At 39.5% G+C, this 17,512-nt stretch overlaps 1 protein-coding gene across 4 annotated transcripts in view; it reads left to right on the top strand.

Moving 5' to 3' along the window:
- Positions 1-17,512, top strand: part of ANAPC1 (anaphase promoting complex subunit 1) — a 210,012-nt gene that overhangs the window by 47,320 nt on the left and 145,180 nt on the right. For all 4 annotated transcript variants that reach the window (XM_023742799.1, XM_004388850.2, XM_023742800.1 and 1 more), the window contains one exon: positions 4,746-4,933. In XM_023742799.1, coding sequence (XP_023598567.1) covers positions 4,746-4,933 — 188 coding nt within the window. The remainder of the gene's footprint in view (positions 1-4,745; positions 4,934-17,512) is intronic.

Raw genomic sequence — 17,512 nt, 5'->3', positions numbered from 1 at the left:
TTACCTTTTCAATCTCTTCTTTGTTATGGATTTATTTAGTTGTTCTACCTCTGTTTGTGTTAGTTTAGGTAGGTAGCGGTAGGTAGTGAGTTTCTAGAAATTTGTCCATTTCCTCTAGGGTTTCAAATATTTTAGAGTACAGTTTTTTGTAGTATTCTGTTACAATTCTTTTCATTTCAGTTGGATCAGTTGTGATATCACCCATTTCATTTCTTATATGGGGTATTTGCTTCCTCTCCTGTTTTTCTTTTGTCAGTTTGGCCCACGGTTTATCAATTTTGTTGATCTTTTCAAAGAAACTGCTTTTGGTCTTGTTAACTCTTTCAGTTGTTTTTCTATTCTTTGTTTCATTTAATTCTGCTCTAATTCTTATTATTTCCTTTCTTCTGGCCCCTGAGGGCTTGTTTGGCTGCTGTCTTTTTACTTGTTCGAGTTGGTGGGTTAATGTTTTGATTATGGCCTTTTCTTCTTTTTGGATGTGTACATTTATTTCTGTAAACTGACCTCTGAGCACTGCTTTTGCTGTGTCCCAAAGGTTCTTGTAGGATGTGTTTTCGTTCTTGTTCGATTCTATGAATTTCTTTATTCCATCCTTAATTTCTTCTGTAACCCAGTAGTTTTTGAGCAAGGTTTTGTTCAGTTTTCATGTGTTTGATTTTTTTCCTTGCTTTTTCTGTTATTTTCTACTTTCATGGTTTTATGTTCATTAAAGATGCTTTGTAATATTTCGATGATTGGGATTTTGTTCAGGCTTGCTTTATGGCCTACTATGTGGTCTGTTCTGGAGATGTTCCATGTGCATTAGAAAAGAAAGTATACTTGGCTGCTTTTGGGTGGAGTGTTCATTATATGTCCATGAGATCAAGTTGGTTGATTGTAGCATTTGGATCTTCCGTGTCTTTTTGGACATTCTTTCTGGATGTTCTGTCCTTCACCGAAAGTAGTTTGTTGAAGTCTACTACTGTTGTAGAGGTGTCTGTCTCTCTTTAGAATGTTGTTAGAGTTTCATTTATGTATTTTTGAGCCCAGTCATTGGATGCATATTTATTATAGTTATGTCCTCCTGGTGTCTTGACCCTTAAATCATTATAATAGTGTCCTTCCTTATCCTTTGTGGTGGATATTTCTTTAAAGTCTGTTTTGTCAGAGATTAATATTGCCACTCCTGCTCTTTTCTGAGTGTTGTTTGCTTGATATATTTTTTCTGTCGTTTATGTTTTAGTTTGTTTGTGTCTTTAAGTCTAAGGTGTATCTGTTGTAGGTAGCATATATACGGATCATGTTTTTTTTTTTAATCCAGTCTACCAGTCTCTGTCTCTTTATTGGTGCGTTTAGTCCGTTTACGTTCAGGATAATTATTGATAGGTATGAGTTTTGTTCTGTCATTTTGATGTCTTTTTTTGTGTGTTGTTTACAGTTTCTTTGTTACACTTAATTTTCTGTGCTGAGTTGTTTTTCTTTATGTATTTTCATCTTTTTTATTCTTGATTTTGTGTTTGCTGAGTCTTTGTATTTTTCTAGTTTTTTATTTTGACTTGTAGGATTGTTAGTTTCTTTTGTGGTTACCTTAATATTTACCCCTATTTTTCTAAGTTTATACCAGTCTTTTATTTCTTTATATTGCCTTGACTTCCTCTCCATATGAAAAATCTATGTCTATATTTTTTAAGTTCCTCTTTTTTGTTTTAATATTGTCATCTTTTACATAGTGACATCTGTTTACCTATTTTCACTGTTTAAACCTTGATTTACTTTTGTGACTTCCCTATCTAGGTTGATATCTGGTTGCCCTGTCCTATGTTCTAGTCTTGGGTTGTTATCTGATGTTACTGATTTTCTAACCAGATGACTCCCTTTAGTATTTCTTGTAATTTTGGTTTAGTTTTTGCAAACTTCCTAAACTTCTCTTTATCTGGAAATGCCCTAATTTCGCCATCACATTAGAGAGAGGGTTTTGCTGGATATATGTTTCTTGGCTGGCAGTTTTCTTTCTTTAAGGCTTTATATATGTCATCCCATTTCCTTGTTGTCTGCATAGTTTCTGCTGGGTAGTCTGAGCTTATTCTTATTGACTCTCCTTTGTAGATGACTTTTTGTTTATCCCTAGCCGTTGTTAAAATTCTCTTTATGTTTGGTGGTTTTGGGAAGTTTGATTATAATATGTGTTGGTGACTTTTTTGGGGATCTACCTTATGTGGGGTTCGATGAACATCTTGGATAGTTATCTTGTCATCTTTCACGATATCTGGGAGGTTTTTTGCCAACAAATCTTGAACAATTCTCTCCGTATTTTCTGTTATCCCCCCCGTTCTGGTACTCCAATCACTCGTAGGTTTTTCATCTTGATAGAGTCTCATATAATTCTTAGGGTTTCTTCATTTTTTTAAAATACTTTCATCCGATCTTTCCTCAAATAAGTTGGGTGTCAAGTGCTTTATCTTCATTCTCACTAATTCTGACTTCCATTGCCTCAATTCTGCTCTTACGGCTTTCTGTTGAGTTGTCCAATTCTGAAATTTTATTGTTAATTTTCTGGATTTCTGATTGCTGTCTCTCTATGGATTCTTGCAGCCTGTTAAATCTGTCATTATGCTCTTCTCTCATCTTTTTAATTTCCTCTATTGTGTGTTCTGCGTTTTGCTTAATTTCCTTCCTCATTTCCTGAAGAGTTCTGTGTATTTATCTTTTGTATTCTGCCTCTGGTAATTCCAAGAAATTTTCCTCCTCTGGAAAATTTCTAGATTCTTTATTTTGAGAGCTTGCTGAAGCCATCGTGGATTGCCTCATTATGTGATTTGATATTAACTGTTGTCTCTGACCTATCAAGAAGTTATTATATTTATTTATTTTATGGTTGCTTATTGTGTCCTAGCTTCTTGTTTTGTTTTGATACGCCCAAATAGGCTGCTTGTATGAGCTGGTTTGATTATTGACACCTTTGAAGCTCTAATATCCTGTCACCAGGTGATTAGATGTGTTACTAGGTGTGTGAGCTCAGGAGTCCGCCCACTCCTGTATGGATTTGACTCAGGTGCTCAGGTCAGTAGCCACCAAGTGTGTGGTGAAGGCTCTCACTTACTGTCCTAGACAGGCTTGGGTGATTGGTGTAGGCGCAGACATCTGGCTGCAGCAAGGGTACACACTCTGAGCAAGGCAGGGTACTGACGGCTGCCCCTGAGTGTCCAGGAGGAAGGCGTGTACCTGTTCCCTAGAGTGCGTAGGTGGGTGGGTTTTTCAGCCGGACTATGAGCACCTAATGTTTTTGGCTGTAAAGACTGGGGGGGCACCTCTTATTCCTGGGCCCCTATCATAGGTGGCTGGGTGGCGTGGGTAGAACCACTACTCCTCAGGTCCCTGATGTGGGTAGGTGAAGACCCTGCTTAATGGGCAGAGCAGTGTCAAATGTCAAGAACCTGCCACCTCACAGCTGAAACAGTTGTAGTTAGACTTCCGGTATATACTCTGTTGTACTGAGGTAATGTGGGCCTAAGCTGTTGAGATGGGCCCATACAAGTCTTGAGATGGCCCATACAAGTCTATGCAGGGGAAAGGCACTCAAAGTCCATGGATTCCTTATGCCTGTGCCTAGGCAAAGGAACTGTGCCTACCCTGCATTACTGGTTTAGTGGAGCTGGCAGTTTATTTTTTCCTCCGTTAATTTGTTCACTCTCCAAGGCATGAAGAGTGACTCCAGTTGTGTGACGGATCCGACTTCTGGCCCAGTGAATTAGGCAATTGCTGAAGCTAGTCCTGGACCCAGTACAGAGAAGGGAGTGGGGAGGTAAATGGGAGAGAGGTTTTTCCATAACGGAAGTGTTTTTGATTTGAGCGGTAGGCTGTATGCAGTTACTTATCTTTTGCCAATCCAGGGCTGCTTCTCACTGTTTCTGGGTGGCCATGTATACTTTCTGGTGCTGGGTCTCTCCCGGTGTGGAAAGCGCACCTCCTGAGCACCGGCACTTGCCTGCCTCACTGCTCACCCGCGAGTTGATCAGGCTTGAGGGGCTCAGGCTCTCGCTGGGTCAGGTCTGGCAATTCCTCGCTGCTTCCAAACCGTCTCTCCCTCCCCCTGCCACTCAGTCCGGTTGCTCAACTCTCTCTTTGATGTTCAGGGCTTCCAGATTGCCATATATAATCAATTCACTTGTTTTTTCGGGTCTTTGTTTTAAGAGGGTCTACCTGAAGCGTGTGACTACTCCGTCATCTTGGCCTTGCCTCGAATTTGTGTTTTTCTTAGGGCGACCTTTAATTTATTGTCTAAACTAGGACATTTTTGAGAGTGAAAGAAGAGCTATTAATAATTTCTGGGGCAGTGGATGTAAACCTGGACTATCTCAGGTAAACTGAGCTATTTGATCACCTTATTTCTGATTCAAAATTATTGATCGAAAGTACAGTCACATAGAAAAGCTCCCCTTATAGCCCCGTTGAATTCAGTAGTTGGTCAAGTTTCAGATGACTGTCTAGGTAATGTTTGCATCCCATTGGTTCTTTAATGACACTTCTGTTTTCATAGTAGTTGGTCTTTGTGTAGTAAACCCATAAAGCCCATTGCTGTCGAGTCGATTCCGACTCTTAGAGACTCCGCAGGACAGTAGAACTGCCTCATAGGGTGTCCAAGGAGTGGCTGATAGATTCGAACTGCCAACCTTTTGGTTAGCAGCTGTACTCTTAACCTTATTGTTGCGTGGGGAAAAGAAACCATGGATTGGAAGCATACTAAAATTGGTTTTTTCTTTTGATAGTACGAACATGTTTGCAAGCAATTAAGTTTATCCTGCCAAAAGAAGTAGCAGTTCAGATGCTTGTCAAGTGGTACAATGTCCACAGTGCTCCAGGAGGACCCAGTTATCACTCAGAATGGAATTTATTTGTGACTTGTCTCATGAACATGATGGGTTATAACACAGACCGCTTAGCATGGACCCGAAACGTAAGTACATTGGTTTTTCTTCCTGAGTTATTCTGTTATCAACGTAAAGGTTTACATAGTTGGTGTTATAACATTCAGATCCCTTTAGTAATCTAAACCAAAAACCAAACCTGCTGTCAAGTCTATTCTGACTCATAGCAACCGTACAGGACAGAGTAGAACTGCCCCAATGAAGTTTCCAAGGCTGTAAATCCTTATGGAAGCAGACTGCCACATCTTTCTGCTGTGGAGTGGCTGGTGGGTTCGAATTCGGTGACCTTTTGGTTAGCAGCAGAGTGCTTAACCACTGTGCCACTAGGGCTCCTTAATTTAATAATAGGTATACCTTATTCAAAATAATGGACTAATACTAAGGCTTATTATATCTGTATATTAGAAATCAAATATTACCTAATATTTAATAATAACATTTTACTAGTAATTATAATTGTTGAATTTTTATAATGTAGTAAAGCACATTTGACTTATTTCTCATATTATTTTGTGAAATGACTCCCTAGTTGTGTTAGGTTAATAGTTTTGGTTTTATTGGTGAAGAAACTGAATAACAGAGAGATCATAGACTTGTGATTTGCTCAGAATCACAGACTAATTACTAATAGAACTGGGCCTAGACTGAGCCTTCTGACACATAGCTTAATGTTCTTTTCAGAAGCCTGTGTTTTTACACACACATTGTTTGGTGTATGAGGAGGTTGATTTGATTTGAGGGGGCTATAAAGTGCTATAGTTTAAGTATCTACGCTGTTAGTGGTATAAGACTGCATCCCTGGGCTCCTACCCTCACAAAATTTCATACAGACCCTTATTGGGTTATTTTCAAAATCAAGGCAGTGTCTTCAGTATAGGTGATTTCTTTTTTAGCTGTTGCCTGGGTCACTCTACAGAAATCACTCTAGCACATAGTTAACTTCTGTCCAGGTAACCCAGCTGTACCTATGTATGCATTTTAGCCTTGATTTAGGAAATTCATTTTTAAAAACTGTTTTTTGTCTTTATTATGAAATTATTCATGCTTACTGAGGAAAATTTGGAAAATGGAAGATTAAAAAGAAAAAAATAATTATACTACTCAGAGATGACCACTCTAAACATTTTTCGTGTGTTGCCTTTTTTATTTTTATTTTTTGAAATACTTACTTTCATTTTGTCAAACAACTTTTTCTTTTTTTAAAAGTTTTATTGTACTTTAAGTGAGAGTTTACAGCGCAAATTAGTTTCTCATTCAAAATTTTATACTCTAATTGTTTTGTGACATTGGTTGCAATCCCTGCAATGTGTCAGCAATCTCCCCCTTTCCACATGGGTTTTCCTCTCCCTTCCTACCTTTTCATCTTTGCTTTTGGGCAGGTGCTGCCCATTTATTCTCGTATACTTGATTGAACTAAGAAGTACATTCTTCATGTGTGTATTGTTTTTTTATACGCCTGTCTAATCTTTGGCTGAAATATGGACTTTAGGAGTGGCTTCAGTTCTGAGGCAGCAGGGTGTCCATGGGGCCATATTCTCAGGGATTCCTCCAGTATCTGTCAGACCAGTAAGTGTGGTCCTTTTTTCTGTGAATTCGAATTTTGTTCTACATTTTTCTCCCGATCTGTCTGAGACCTTCTGTTGTGGTCCCCATCAGATCGGTCAGTAGTGCTGTTTGGGCTCAGGCTGGTTGAGGCTGTGGTTTGTGTGGTCCGTTAGTCCTTTGGACTGATTTTTTCCTTGTGTCTTTAGTTTTCTTCATTATCCTTTGCTTTGCATGGGATGGGATCAATACATGTATCTTAGCTGACCACTCACAAGCTTTTAAGACCCCAGACAGTACTCACCAAGTAGGCTGTAGAACATTTTCTTTATGAACTATGTTATGCCAATTGAGATAGCTGTCCCCCAAGACCATGGTCCCCAGCCCTCAGCCCCAGTAGCTCGGTCCCTCAATGTGTTTGAATGTGTCTAGGAAGCTTCTGTGACTTTGCTTTGGTCATAGTTGTGCTGGTTTCCCCCATATTGTGTGTTGTCTTTTGCTTCACCAAAGTTAACACTTTTTAGCCTACTATCTAGTTAGTGATTTCCCCTCTGTTTACCTCCCCTCCCTAGTAACCATCAAAGATTATTTTTTCCTGGTAAACCTTTTATGAGTTTTTATAATAGTGGTATCATACAACATTTGTTCTTTTGTGATTTATTTTACTCAGCATAATACTAAGTGAGTTTTTTATCAGGAATAGGTGTTAGACTATATTAAATACCTTTTCTGTGTCAATTGAGATGATCATATGGTTCTTTTCTATTTATGTGGTGGATTATGTTGATTGATTTTCTAATGTTGAACCATCGTTGCATACCTGGTATGAATCCCACTTGGTTGTGGTGTATTATTTTTTTTAATATGCTGTTGAATTCTGTTGGCTAGAATTTTGTTGAAAATTTTTTTCATCTATATTCATGAGAGGCATTGGCCTGTAATTTTCTTTTTTTGTAGTATCTTTGCCTTACTTTGGTTATCAGGGTTATGGTGGCTCCGTAGAATGAATTTGGGAGTATTCCTTCCTTTTCTATGCTCTGAAATGGTTTGAGTGCTAGTGGTGTGAGCTCTTCCCTGAGTGGTAAAATTCTCCAGTGAAGCCATGCAGGGCAGGGTTTTTTTTTTTTTTTTTTTTATAGTTGTTAGGAGGTTTTTGGTTTTTTTTAAATTACTTCTTCATTCTCTTCTCTTTTTATTGATCTGTTCAGATATTTTATCTCAGTTTGTGTCAGTTTAGGTAGGTAGGGTGTTTCTAGAAATTTGTCCATTTCCTCTATGTTCTCAAATTTGTTCGAGTACAATTTTTCGTAGTATTTGGTTATGATCCTTTTTATTTCAGTTAGGTCTGTTGTAATGTTCCCCCATCTCATTTCTTATTTGGGTTATTTACTGCCTCTCCTGTATTTCTTTTGTCATTTTGGCTAGTGGTTTGTTGGTTTTGTTGATCTTTTCAAAGAACCAACTTCTGGTCTTATTGATTGTATTTGTTTTTTTTTGTTCTGTATATCACTTATTTCTCCTCTAATCTTTATCACTTCCTTTCTTGGTGTCTGTGGACCTCTTTTGCTGTTTTCTTTTTTTGTTCGAGTTGTGGGGCTTACATTTTTGATTTTGGCCCATTCTTCTTTTTTGATGTGTGTGTTTATTGCCATAAATTGACCTCTTAAAACTGCCTTTGCTGTATCCCAAAGATTTTGGTATGATGTATTTTAATTCTCATTTGATTCTAGTAATTTTTGATTTTCTCTTTGCTTTCTTCTGTTACCCAGTTGTTTTTAAGCAAAGTGTGATTCAGTTTCCATGTATTATTTTTTACTTGTTCTTCGTCTTATTGATTTGTATTGTTATGGTGTGATCAGAGGGAATGGTTTCTATTATTTTGATGTTTTTGATTTTATTGAGGGTTGCTTTGTGGCCTAAAATGTAGTCTGTTCTGGAGAATATTCCATGTGCACTGGAAGAGAATGTATACTTTGCTGCTGTTGGGTAGAGTGTTCTTTGTATGTCTGTGAAGTCAAGTTGGTTGATTTTGACCTTTGGATCTTCTGTATCTTTGTTGCGTTTCTTTCTAGATGTTCTGTTCTTTACTGAGAGTGGCGTCTTTAAGTTTTCTGCTGTCATTGTGGAACGGTCTGTTACTCTTTTCAGTGCTGTTACAGTTTGTTTTATGTACTTTGGAGTCCTGTTGTTGGATGTGTAGATATTTATTAAGGTTATGTCTTCTTGGTGAATTGTCCCTTTAATCATTATATAATGTCCTTTGTCTTTTATGATTGGTTTTGCCTTGAAGTCTGTTCTATCTGAGGTAAGTAATGGCTTTTCCTGCTCTTTTTTGGTTACTATTTGCTTGGTATTTTTTTTCCGTCCTTTGATTTTTTTAAATATTTATCTCTTTGTATCTAAGGTATAGTTCTTGTAGACAGCATATTGGTGGGTAGTATTTTTTTTAATCCATTCTTCCACTCTGTCTCTTTATGGGTGCATTTAAGCCATTTATATTCAGTGTGATTATCGATAGGTATGAGTTTATTGCTATTATATTGTGCTTTTTTTGGGGGGTGCTGACATTTTCTTTGTTCCTCTTACTTTACTGTGCTGAGTTTTTTTTGTTTGTGGATTTTCTTTTCATTATTATAGATTTTATGTTTACTGAGTTTTTCTTTTTACTTTGATAAGTAGGCTTATTAACTTTCTTTTTGGTTTTATTACAATTTACCCTTGTCTTCCTTAATTTGAACCAGTCTTTTATTACTTGATAACACCTTGATTTCCTCTCTATTTGTAAGTTTTATAACTACACCGTTTATTTCCCCTTTTATTGTTTTGACATGACATTGTCATTTACAGATTGATGTCTCTGGTTCCTTGTTTTAAGTCTTTTAGCTTTGTTTTGTTGTTGAGAGTTCTTTTTACCTAGGTCGGTATCTGGTTGTGCTGTCGTGTGTCCTATACTCAGCTTGTTGTCTGAGGTGGTTGTTTCTCTAACCAAGGATTCCCTTTAATATTATATATTTTGTTTGATTTTTTACAAATTCCCTTAATTTCTGTTTATCTGATGATGTTCTAATTTTGCAATTGTATTTTATGGAGAGTTTTGCAGGACATATTCTTCTTGGCAGTTTTTTTCTTTCAAGGTTTTAAATAATCATCACATTGTCTTCTTGGAGCCCTGGTGGTGTAGTGGTTAAGAGTTCGGCTGCTAACCAAAAGGTTGCAGTTCAAATCCACCAGCTGCTCCTTGGAAACCGTATGGGGTAGTTCTTCTCTGTCCTGTAGGGTTGCTATGAATTGGAATCAACTTGATGGCAACAGGTTTGGTGTTTTTTGGTATTGCCTACTTGCCTGCATAGTTTCTGCCAAGTAATCAGAGCTTAGTCTTATTGTTTCCCCTTTGTGACTTTTATTTTTCCTTGAGCTGCTTTCGGGATTCTTTCTTTGTCTTTGGTTTTGACATGGGTGATTTTGATATGTCTTTGTGATTTTCTTTTGGGTTCTGTCTCATATGGTGTTTGTTGAGGTTCTTGGATGGTCAGTTTTTTGTCTTTCATGGTATTTGGGAAGTTGTCTGCCAGCAATTCTTCAATAGTCTTCTCTGTGTTTGCCATTTTCTCACCTTGTTCTGGGACTCCAGTCACATGCAGATTTTTCTCTTGGTTGTGACCCACATGATTGTTAGGTTTTCTTTATTTTTCTTCATTCTTTTCTCTGATTTTTCCTCAAACTGGCGTCCATGAGTTTGTCTTCAATCTTGCTGATCCTGTCTTCCATTGTTTTTCAGATTTGCTCCTGAAGTCTTTATTGAGTTGTCCATTTCTGAAATTTTGTTGTTTATCTTTTGGATTTCTAGTTGTTGTTTTTGTATGATTTCTGATTTTTTTTGACATTTTGTTCTTGTATTATTTTCCTGAATTCTTTTATTGCTTTGTCTGTGTTTTCTTTGATTTTAGCTATGTTTTTGTTGATTTTGTCAGTGTTTTCCATGATACTGTTTTTTTCTCTTGGTTTTGTTAGTATTTTCCTTGCTGTTTTTCTTGATTTTTTGGAGAGCCCTAAATATTAGTCTTTTGAATTCCATAATAGGTAGTTCCATTGCATCTAATTCTACTGGAAAGTTATCTCATTCTTTATTTCAGTCATTGCTGAAGCTATCATGTCCTTTTTTATGTTTTGACACTGTTTGCTGTCTCTGAGACATTCAGCTTATTGATAGCATGTTTGTTTTGTTCTGCTTTTTTGTTTTGTACTGATATGTCAGGGCGGATGGGCTAGGTGTGCTTTGCCACTTGATCATCTCTGGGCACGATAGCTTTCACCACCTTCTCTGAGTGGGCAGAGCAGCAGCAGTCAGTGTGAACCCTCTTCACTGTACACTGGTTTGGCAAGGTGGCTGAGGGCAAACTGGGCCAGTGCTGTCTGCCTCGTTATGTTGGTCCAGTGGTGTGGGAGCGTTCACAGCCCCTCTCCACATGGGTTGGGGTATTGGATGGGGAGTGGTACAGGCTCGCTTCCCACCCTTCTTCAGTTGGTTAGTGGTGGGAGGGGAGGGTGGTTCAGGCCCAGTGCGTGGTGAACCTGAGCACTGGGGGCGAGCCAGTCACAGTGGTGATGCTGGGGCTGGCGGGAAGTGGGGGAATGTGGTGAAAGGATCTAGTTGGGAGGGAAGATGAAAAGAAAAGAGAGAGTAGGAGAAAAAGAAGGCAGAGTGGTGGGAGCTGGTGCATGGGGGCAAGATGGACCCAGAGGCTGATGTGAAGGAGGGAGGGAGGTGATGTATGGGGCTAGGTTGGAGGGACACAGCAAAGCAAGAAAGAAAAAGAAAAAGAAAAAAACAAAGTAAAAAATGGTGGCGCGCTGGGGGCTGGCACGTGGGAGCAGGGCAAACCTTGGGCAGTGGCGTGGTAAGTCAGTGGTTCTCTAGCCACGGTGGCACAGCGGGGGCCAGCAGCAAGGGGGGAGTTGGCGTATGGCACTAGGTCAAAGGCAGAAAGGACCAGAAGAAGGAGAAAAAATGACAATGTGGTGGGGCTGGTGAGTCAGGAGGGGCAGACCCAGAGGCTGGTGGGAAGGGAGGGGAGGTGGTGTATGGGGCTAGGTGGGAGGGAGAAAGAAAAGAAAGGAAAAAAAAAATGACAGTGTATCGGGAGAAGATGAGTGGGGGTGAGGCAGACTTGTGGTGGCCAGCCAATGTGCTGGTGGCTGTCTAACCAAGATGGTGGGTCAGGAGTGAGCAGGAAGGAGGGAGAGGTGGTGTACAGGGCTAGGTGGGAGGGAGAAAGAAAAAAGAAAAAAAAAATGATTGAGCAACAGGAGCTGGTAGGAATTGGGGGAGGTGATGTCTGGGGCCAGGTGGGAGGGAGAAAGAAAAGGACAGAAAAAAGAGGGGGAAAAAAAAAGCTGTGTGGCCTGAGGAGATGGAGTCGGCCCGATCAGGGGGTGGCTTTTATTGTGGACTGTGGTTGTTGGGGCTGCCGGGCTTGGGGGGTTCTTGCTGCTACTAACCACAAGGGTGAGGGATGACAAAGTATGTTTCTCTGGTTACCGGTATCTCTGTCTCCTGTTAGGAGCTCCATGAAGTTGCCTTCCCTTAATCCCTGTCTGGGGTTGTTTCTGGCCATGTTCCAAGATGGTGACACTGTGCATTGTTAGCTGATGGGGAACCTCCATTCCCATATCTCTCCTCTTTCTCTGTTTTCCATCAGTTTCATCTTCCATTTTGTGTTTATGCTTTCATTTGATGCTCAGCATTTCAGGATTGATGTTTTTATCTGTTTTATGTAGTTTTTCAGGTGTTTGCTGCGGAGGGACGGCACGGTGCTTCTGTCTAAGGTGCCATGTTGGCTCTGTCTGCTTGTTGTGTTGCCTTTTAGGTAAAGGTGATACCAGTGACACTTTCCCATATCATTAAAAACTCTTCAGAAACCCCACCTGTTTTATTGTTTTTGTAGTAGGCTATTTTATGGTTTTATAATAATTAACCATTATCTAAATAATTGGACATCATTGTGTCAGTCCTTTTTCTTATTATGAATAGTTTGCACATATCCTTTTACATACAGGTCTTTGACCACGTCTCTAGTCATTTCCCAAGAATTGAACCTTAGAAGTAAGATTACTAGGTCAGATAATGTTCAAAGGGTTGTTCAGTTGATACTCTCTCTAGCATTGTTTAAAAGTGACAGTTTCACCGCATTGATTATTTCTGGTATGGTAAGGCTTTACTAACCTATTGAGAAATTGAATCTTATCTCTGTATAGTTAAATGGAAACGATTGTTAAAAATTTTTATTGGTAATTTACAGTTTGTTTGTTTGTTTTTGACTTACATTTCATGTCTTTTGCCTGTGTTTTATTCTCATCTCAGTCCAGCTTCCAAAGTAGTCCTGTCAGATAAAGTCAGATCATGTTACTCCTCTGCTTAGAATTCTCCAGTGTTTCCCATCTCTCTCACAGTAAAAGCCAAAGACCTGCAAGAAACCATGTGAGCCAGTCCTCTCTTACATCTCTGATCTACTTACTCATCCCTGCCTTGCTCACGTTGTCCCATCCACACTGGTCTCCGTGCTGTTCCTTGAGCACACCAGGTATTTTCCTGCTGGAGGGTCTTTTGGACTTGCTGTTACCTCTGTAGAAAATGCCTTCCCCCAGACATGACCTGCCTCTGCCCTTCTTCTCCTACTCAGGCCTTTGTTTATGTGCTGCATGAGTACAGCTTGTCCTGCTGATTCTGTCTAAAATTGCATCGTCTCATTCTTTTTATCCTCTTTCTGTGTTTTATTTTTCTCTGTAGCATCTAGTAATTAAATATAATATACCATATATTTTACTTATTTAATGAATCCTCCCTCTCCATTGGAATGTAAATTCTATCAGGGAGGGATTTTTGTTAATTTGGTTCACTACTCTATGTCTAGGATCTATAGCAGTACCTGGCATAGATGGGTGCGCAGCATTCACTTTTTTTTCCATCTGAATGAGATATTATTTTTAAGAGTTTGTTTCTCTCATGGCATATGAAGGAGTTGCCCTCTGTAGAGTCCTTGAGAAAAGTCTTCATGGGAAGATAGGGACAATTTTCTTATTCCAAAAAATTGGGTGGAAGCTATCTCATCCCATATTTTCCATTCTTTATTAAAAATGAATAGATTGAGCCCTGTAGAAACTGAGGATTTCTACAATATGAACAGGTCCACTTCAGCTTTTTTATAGTTTTTGTGTCTCACTGTCCTGGGGAACTTGTTGATCATTGTGTCCCAGTCTCTAGCAGAGAACCAGTGCTGGCTCATGTTTCCATGTTGTAGGAATGACTGAGCACCCACTGTTTTTCTTTTGTAAAGGAGCACATGGCTATCTGACTTACGTATTGCATGGTAGTCTTTTTTTTATAGTACTTTAGATGAAGGTTTACAAAACAAACTAGCTTTTCATTAAACAGCTACTACACATATTGTTTTATGACATTGGTTACCAACCCCATGATATGTCAACGCTTTCCCCTTCTCTATTGCCAGCTTTGGAAACCCTGGTGGTGTAGTGGTTAAGACCTACAGCTGCTACCCTAAAAGTCAGCAGTTCGAATCCACCAGGCACTCCTTGGAAACCCTGTGGGGCAGTTCTACTCTGTCCTATAGGGTCGTTGTGAGTCAGAATCAACTCGATGGCAGCGGGTTTGGTTTTTTGGTTTTACTGCCAGCTTTCCTGTCTCCTCATGCCTTCTCATCCTTGCCCCTGGGCTGCTGTGCCCCTGTAGTCTTGTTTTGTTTTATGGGCCTGTCTAATTTTGACTGAAGTGTGAACCTCAAGAGTGACTTCATTGCTGAGCTAAAAGGGTGTCTGGGGGCCACTCTCAGGGTTTCTTTAGTGTCTGTCAGGCCAGTAAGTCTGGTCTTCTTTTGTGAGTTAGAATTGCATTGTACATTTTTCTGCGTCTGTGTCTGGGACCCTCTATTGTGATCCCTGTCAGAGCGGTCAGTGGTAGTAGTTGGGCACCATCTAGTTTTGCTGGTCTCAGTCTGGTGGAGGCTGTGGTAGTTATGGTCCATTAGTCCTTTGGACTAATCTTTCCCTTGTGTCTTTGGTTTTCTTCATTCTCCCTTGCTCCAGATGGAGTGGGACCAGTAGAGCATCTTAGATGGCCACTCACAGCATAATAGTCTTAAAGGAAGGAACAAGGAAATCAGTTCTAGAGATCAAAGTTGCTTTGACACTCATAGTTAAACTTTTGCTATATTTTGCCCTCACAGTCAAAGCTCAGGATGAAATGATCCTCATTGGCAAATGGTTTTCATTTTGCTTTGTCTCCATTTACCTGTTTGGGTTTCATTTAAATAACGGGGTAGAGAGCAGTGAGTAAAAAATTTTCTGCCAATAGCTACTTTCATTATTTTTGACATTTGCCCAAAAGAAATTTACTGATGTGCTAACCAAGGACACTGGATCATATGCTTTATTTCTTTCTGGTCCTTGCATTCTGTGAATAGTTGTGTTCAGTTAACTTTACATGTCTTTTGGGATATTCATTTTTTTATTAGATAGATATTGAGCCCCTTTTGTAGGCTGAGCATGATGCCAGGCTTTTCAGATGCTCTCTAGGCAAGAAAGAGTGTTACTCTCATCATGGAATTTACTATCAAGAGAAAAACTGATAATTTTGTTTTTTTTAATTGTACTTTAGGTGAAGGTTTACAGAACAAATAGTTTCTCATTACACAGTCAGTACGCATATTGTTTTATGACATTGGTTAACAACCCCACAACATGTCAACACTCTCCCTTCTTGAACTTGGAGGACCTTTTTTCTTTTTTGGTGAAAATGTACATAGCCAAAGATACACCATTTCAAAAATTTCTACACGTACAATTCAGTGACATCGATTACGTTCTTCCAGTTGTACTGCTGTGCTCACTGTCCTTTTCCAAATTATTCCATCACAATTATCTTCAACTCACTGCCTCCTAGGCTTCCCATCATACCTTTTGAGTTGCTGTTGTCAGTTTGATCTCCCATAGTTAATTCTTTTTTTTTGTACTTTAGTTGGAAGGTTTACAGAAAAGAATAGTTTCTCATTAAACAGTTAGTACACATATTGCCCTATGACAATGGTTAACAACCTCATGACATGTCAACACTGTCCTTCCTCAACCTTGGGTTCCCTGTCACCAGCTTTCCTGCCCCCTCCTGCCTTCTAGTCTTTGTCCCTGAACTGCTATGCCTTGTTAGTCCCATTTTGTTTTATGGGGCTGTCCAATCCCTGGCTGAAGGGGGAACCTCGAGAGTGACTTCACTACTGAGCTAAAAGGATGTCCGGGGGCCATACTCTTGGAGTTTCTCCAGTCTCTGTCAGGCCCCTAAATCTGGTCTTTTTTTTGTGTGTTAGAATTTTGTTCTACATCCTTCTCCAGCTCTGTCCACGACCCTCTGTTGTGATCCTGGTCAGAGCAGTCAGTGGCGGTAGCCGGGCACCATCTAGCTATACTGGACTCAGTCTGGTGGAGGCCTTGGTAGCCATGGTCCATTAGTCTTTTGGACTGATCTTTTCTTTGTATCCTGTTTTCTTCATTCTCCCTTGCTCCTGAAGGGGTGAGACCAGTGGAGCATTTTATATGGCTGCTCACAGGCTTTTAAGAACCCAGACGCTACTCACCAAGGTAGAATGCAGAACATTGTCTTTATAAACTGTCTTATGCCAATTGAGCTAGATGTTCCCCGAGACCATGGTCCCCACAGCCCTCCACCCAGCAATTCAGTCCCTCAGGGAGTTTGGATGTGTCTATGGAGGTTCCATGACCTTTTTTTGTACAAGTTGTACTGGCTTCCCCAGTATCGGGTACTGTCTTATCCTTCACGAAAGTTACCACTTATCTATTGTCTATTTATTATTTCCCCCACACCTCTCCAATCCCTTGTAACCCACAAAGATTGTTACTTTTTGTGTGTAAACTTCTTCATGAGTTTTTACAGTAGAGGTCTCATACAATATTTGTCCTTTTGTGATTGACTTATTTCATCAGCATAATGTCCTCCAGTTTCATCCATGTTATGAGATGCTTCACAGATTCATCATTGTTCTTTATCGTTGCGTAATACTCTGTTGTGTGTACGTACCAGTTTGTTTATCCATTCCTTTGCTGATAAACATCTAGGTTGTTTCCATCTTTTTGCTGTTTTGAACAATGCTGCAGTGAACATGGGTGTGCATATGTCTATTCGTGTGACGGCTCTTATTTCTCTAGGATATATTCCTAGGAGTGGGATTGCTGGATCGTATGTATTTCTATTTCTAGCTTTGTAAGGAAGCGCCATATCATTTTCCAAAATGGTTGTATCATTATGCATTCCCACCAGCAGTGCATAAGAGTTCTGATGTCCTTACAGCATCTCCAACATTTGTTATTTCCAGTGTTTTTGATTCGTGCCAGTAATTTCGGGGTCAGATGGTATCTCATTGTGGTTTTAATTTGCATTTCTCTAATGGCTAGTGATCGCGAGCATTTCCTCATGTGTCTGTTGGCCATTTGAATGTCTTCTTTGGTGAAGTGTTCATTTCCTTTGCCCATTTTTTAATAGGATTATTTGTCTTTTTGTTGTAGAGGTGTTAGATTTTTGTGTGGATTATTAGACCTTTGTCTGACTTTTAATGTCCAAAATTTTTTTCCCAGTCTGTAGGTTCTCTTCTTACTCTTACGGTGAAGTCTTTTGAGGAGCATCGGTGTTTGATTTTTAGAAGATCCCAATTATCTAGCTTATCTTCTGGAGTTTGTGTGTTCTTGGTTATGTTTTGTATCTTGTTAATGCTGTATATTGGGGCCTCTAGCATTGATCCTATTTTTTCTTCTATGAACATTATAGTTTTTGGCTTTATATTATGTGTTTGATCCATTTTGAATTAGTGTTTGTATATGGTGTGAGGTATGGGTCCGGTTTCATTTTTTTGCAGATGGACATCCAGTTTTGCCAGCACCACTTGTTAAAAAGACTGTCTTTTCCCCATTTGATGGTCTTTGGGCCCTTGTCAAAGATCAGGTGACCGTACGTGGATGAATTTACATCCGGGTTCTCAATTCTGTTC

Source organism: Trichechus manatus, unplaced genomic scaffold, assembly GCF_000243295.1.
Source record: "Trichechus manatus latirostris isolate Lorelei unplaced genomic scaffold, TriManLat1.0 scaffold00219, whole genome shotgun sequence".
Taxonomy (NCBI): domain Eukaryota; kingdom Metazoa; phylum Chordata; class Mammalia; order Sirenia; family Trichechidae; genus Trichechus; species Trichechus manatus.
Note: the sequence above shows the minus strand (reverse complement) of the source record. Positions and strands in the feature narration are given on the sequence as shown.